This window comes from Manis pentadactyla, chromosome 3, assembly GCF_030020395.1.
Source record: "Manis pentadactyla isolate mManPen7 chromosome 3, mManPen7.hap1, whole genome shotgun sequence".
NCBI lineage: Eukaryota > Metazoa > Chordata > Mammalia > Pholidota > Manidae > Manis > Manis pentadactyla.
Window position 1 is genome coordinate 218,338,032 of NC_080021.1, and position 3,895 is coordinate 218,341,926.

General features: G+C 60.3%; 1 protein-coding gene across 1 annotated transcript; it reads left to right on the forward strand.

Moving 5' to 3' along the window:
- LOC130683061 (putative spermatogenesis-associated protein 31C1) lies at positions 1–3,071 on the forward strand. The gene is made up of 2 exons (XM_057499186.1): positions 1–226; positions 1,229–3,071. The coding sequence occupies exons 1-2, from the start codon at positions 71–73 to the stop codon at positions 3,041–3,043; spliced, it is 1,971 nt and encodes a 656-aa protein (XP_057355169.1). The 5' UTR covers positions 1–70; the 3' UTR covers positions 3,044–3,071.
- The last annotated feature ends 824 nt before the right edge of the window (positions 3,072–3,895 follow it).

A 3,895-nucleotide genomic window follows, 5' to 3' on the forward strand; every position in this document is an offset into this window, starting at 1 on the left:
GGGGTGGGGACAGACCTGGGGTGTGGGACAGCAGGAGCACCATGAAGTCAGTGTGGGGGCTGTGGAGGCCATGGGCCCCAGATGCCCGCCCCTGCCTGGCCGCCTTGGCCCTCCTGGCCCCGTCTGCTCCTGGCTGCACCGTGTGCCTCCTGTCCTCTCCAGCCACCTGAGCAGGATCCTGGACAAGAGCGGAGATCATCGGTCACGTCAGGACACCCCTGGTGAGGTACGCAAAGCACAGACGGCTGGATCCCGTCAGCCATGCAGGGAGCTTGTAGGCGGTGTTCCTCCTGCCGTGTCCCCTTCAGTCTCCCAGACCCCCCTGCGGAAGCCGCCTCCGTGCCTGGCCTCCACTGCTTCACCAGGCCCACAGGCACCCACATGTTCTGCTCATGCTCCCCGCTCCCCGAGTGCCTCTCAACGGCCAGACCTCCTCCTTCCCCTGGACAGCCTTTCACCCCAGCCCCTTGCTTCTCCACCTCCACCGCCGTGTCCCACCCTCCGTCTCTGACAGCCTCCCCTGCACCCCTCCCCAAGACTCCACTCTGACTCTTCCTCACTGGGACCCAGTGGCGCTCTCACGGAGCCCGTCCGCACACACCCCTTGGGGAGCTTCTCCTGCCCCAGCCGTCTCAGGCCTTGGTGTCCCCGTTTCGGCCCTGTCCTTGCAGCAGGCGGCTGCCAAAGCCTGGAGCCTCTCCCCCCAACCCCTCACAGGGTGGGTCCCACACAGTGGCCTCATTCTGGGGAGATCAAGGTGTACACACACCCCCAACTCTCCTGCAGCACAGAAGGCAAACCAGAACAGCTGCCTGGTCCTGGGCAGCTCTCAGATCCCAAAGTCTTGGAGGGCCACGTACAGCACACATCTAACCAGCTTTTCTGTGTAATGAAGGGTCACCCTTCCCTACATAGCGAATCCCTTGGGGCCACTGTCTGGACCTCTGAGCGCCCCTCCAGCACCACAGTCTCCATCTTTTTTACTCCATGTAATCTCACATTGTTACCCAGGTCAAATGCAGGCTACATTTCCCCACCGTCTGTCCAGTCCCAGCCTCTGTCCCAACTGGAGTTCCCGTCTCAGCCCCCGATTCCGTGCTTACATCAATTGGAGGCACCAGTTCCGGCTCATGTCCGTATCCCAGCCTGTCTCCAATCCCCCCTCCCAGCCCTACCGCCGTGTCCACACCAGATTAGGGCCTGCCAAGTAACTTGCTCTATATTGCAGAGTAAGTCGAAATCTCTCATCCCAACTCGACACCCAGAACGGCCCACGTTGCAGAAGGAACCGGAAAGTCGGCGGGCTCGATCCTCTGCAGTCAAAAGGCCTCAGGAAGTGTGCAGCGTCCCTACTTCCACCTGTCGGGGAGTCTCTAAGGGATGGAAACCCCGTGTGAACACCTGCCACGGGACTCACTCCCTTGAGCTGAACACTCGAGAGATGCTGGAAGCACGCACCAGAAGGCTCCGGGCACAGCACAGGCGGCGGGTACTCCTGAAGGTCGTTCAGGCTCTGGCTGTCTATCGGCTGAAAAAGACTCACGCCTGGCGCATTCTGCAGTCGGCCTTAGCCGCCCCAGGCACCTGTGTGTCAGGCATCCCCGGGAGACTCAAGTTTCCTGACCTTGTGGGCAAAGCCCCTCAGGCCTTTCCAGGAGAGACCTTGGAAACTGAGGAGGCAGCTTCCAGCACGGGGAGGCCTCTCCTCGCCCGCTCACGAGTGTGTGTGGAAATGGTGTGGGGAGGGAACCCACTGGGTGATGACCACAGGTGCCCCTCATCCTGTCCTATTGGACAGGAGGGCAGGCCACCGATTCAGCGCCCCACACTCAGCGTCACAGGTGGAAGCTGCCAGAATGGGATGATGGAGCAGGGCCAGAGGGGCAGCCCGGGGCTAGGTCCCTGTTCAGCAATGGGCAGGGATGAGCCGAGAGAGGAGAGTGGGGGACAGGCCTCACAGGAAACCTGCGGGACGGTGACAATGCTGGAGGTGACCTTCACATCACAGTCTTTGAGGGCCACAGAGGCTAGTGAGGCCACGGCGCTCCCACCTCTTCAGCCACAGTCCAGAGTCACACCGGAAGCAGCATCTCAGGACTTAATCGAGGATGCAGGGATGTCAGAAGCTCCAGGGACCAGGGAAAGTCCTGTGCCCTGTATAAAGTCTGTTTCCCTGCTCCCAGGAGAACCATATCACAACACAGAGGCTGAGAGTGAGCTGAAGCCCAAGGTGAAGGTACCATCGCAGAACCACCCTCGACACTGTCCCCCTCACATGCCGCTCAGCAGAGACAAAGTGGCTTCTCCGGTGTCCCCGTGCCGTCCCCAGAGCAGGCCTACGGGAGAGCATGAAGAGGGGTCTGCAGCACTGGGCCCACGTCAGGCTGTGACTGTGAGCCGGCCTGCCCGGGTCCGGGGAGGAGTACACTCCGCTGGGACCAAATGCCCACAGTGCACACCAGGGGAGACACAGGGGCCTCCAGAAAGCTCCTTCGCAGCAAGGCTGACGCTCTTCTTGCAGAGCATAAAAAGCAAACACCAGTACACTCTGCCACAACCTAAACTGTCACCAGCCACCGCCCGGAGCCAAGGATCATTCGCAAGAAGATCAACTGTGGAGAACGCGGATGCTGATTCTCAGGCGGTGATGAGAGCGGGCAGACCGACATTAGAGGACAAACTGGCAGTTCTACATGGACTTCAGGGCACAGAGTTAAAGGCCCCAATACGTGCGTGTCACCACTCCCACGGGCAGCATGGCTCCCCCAAGGCAGGGAAAATTAGTCATACACCCTGCTGCCATCATCCCACCCAGCAGGGCCAGACTTGTCTTTTCAAGGAAAGGCAAGTCAGACGCGGAGAGCCCTTGGAACGTGTCACCTTGAACAAGGAGCAGCTGGACCTGAGCAGCTCCACATCCCAGTCCCACAAGAGGACTTTGTCTTCTGCAGTCAGTCGCTGCCAGGGTGGACCAGCCGTGCAAATTGTCCCAGGCCAACAGCGACACTGCCCACGGCACTGTCCTCTTCGCAGAGGTGTTTAGTCTGGGCAACCACAAGGTGCTCTCTAAACCAAAAAGACTCACGCCTGGCCCATCCTGCAGTCGACCTTACCCCCACTCCCAGGCACCTGTGTGTCAGGCATCCCCACGAGAGTCACGTTTCCTGACTTTGTGGGAAAACCTCCTCAGGCCTTTCCAGGAGAGACGGTGGAAACCGAGGAGTCAGCGTCCACCACGGGGAGGCCTCTCCTCGCCCCTTCACGTGTGTGTGCCGAAAAGTCTGAGGAGGAAGCCCACTGGGTGATGACCACAGGCACCCCACATCCTGTCTGACCGGACAGGAGGGCAGGCCACCGATTCAGCGCCCCTCAGTCAGCATCACAGTTGGAAGCTGTCAGCATGGGACTGTGGCCAGACCCGGAGGGGCGGCCCGGAGCTGAGTCCCTGTACAGCAATGGTCAGGGATGAGCAGAGAAAGGACAGTGGGGGTCAGGCTTCACAGGACCCCTGCGGGAAGGCGACTATGCTGGAGGTGAGCTCAACATCGTGGTCTTTGAGGGCCACAGAGGCTAGGGAGGCCACGGCGCTCCCACCTCTTCAGCCACAGTCCAGAGTCACACCGGAAGCAGCATCTCAGGACTTAATCGAGGATGCAGGGATGTCAGAAGCTCCAGGGACCAGGGAAAGTCCCCTGTTCTGTATACAGTCTGTTTCCCTGTACCCAGGAGAACCATATCCCAACACAGAGGCTCTGAGAGAGCTGAAGCCCAAGGTGAAGGTACCGTCACAGAACCACCCTCGACACTGTCCCCCACACATGCCACTCATCAGAGCCAACGTGGCTTCTCCGGTGTCCCCGTGCCATCCCCAGAGCAGGCCTACGGGAGAGCATGA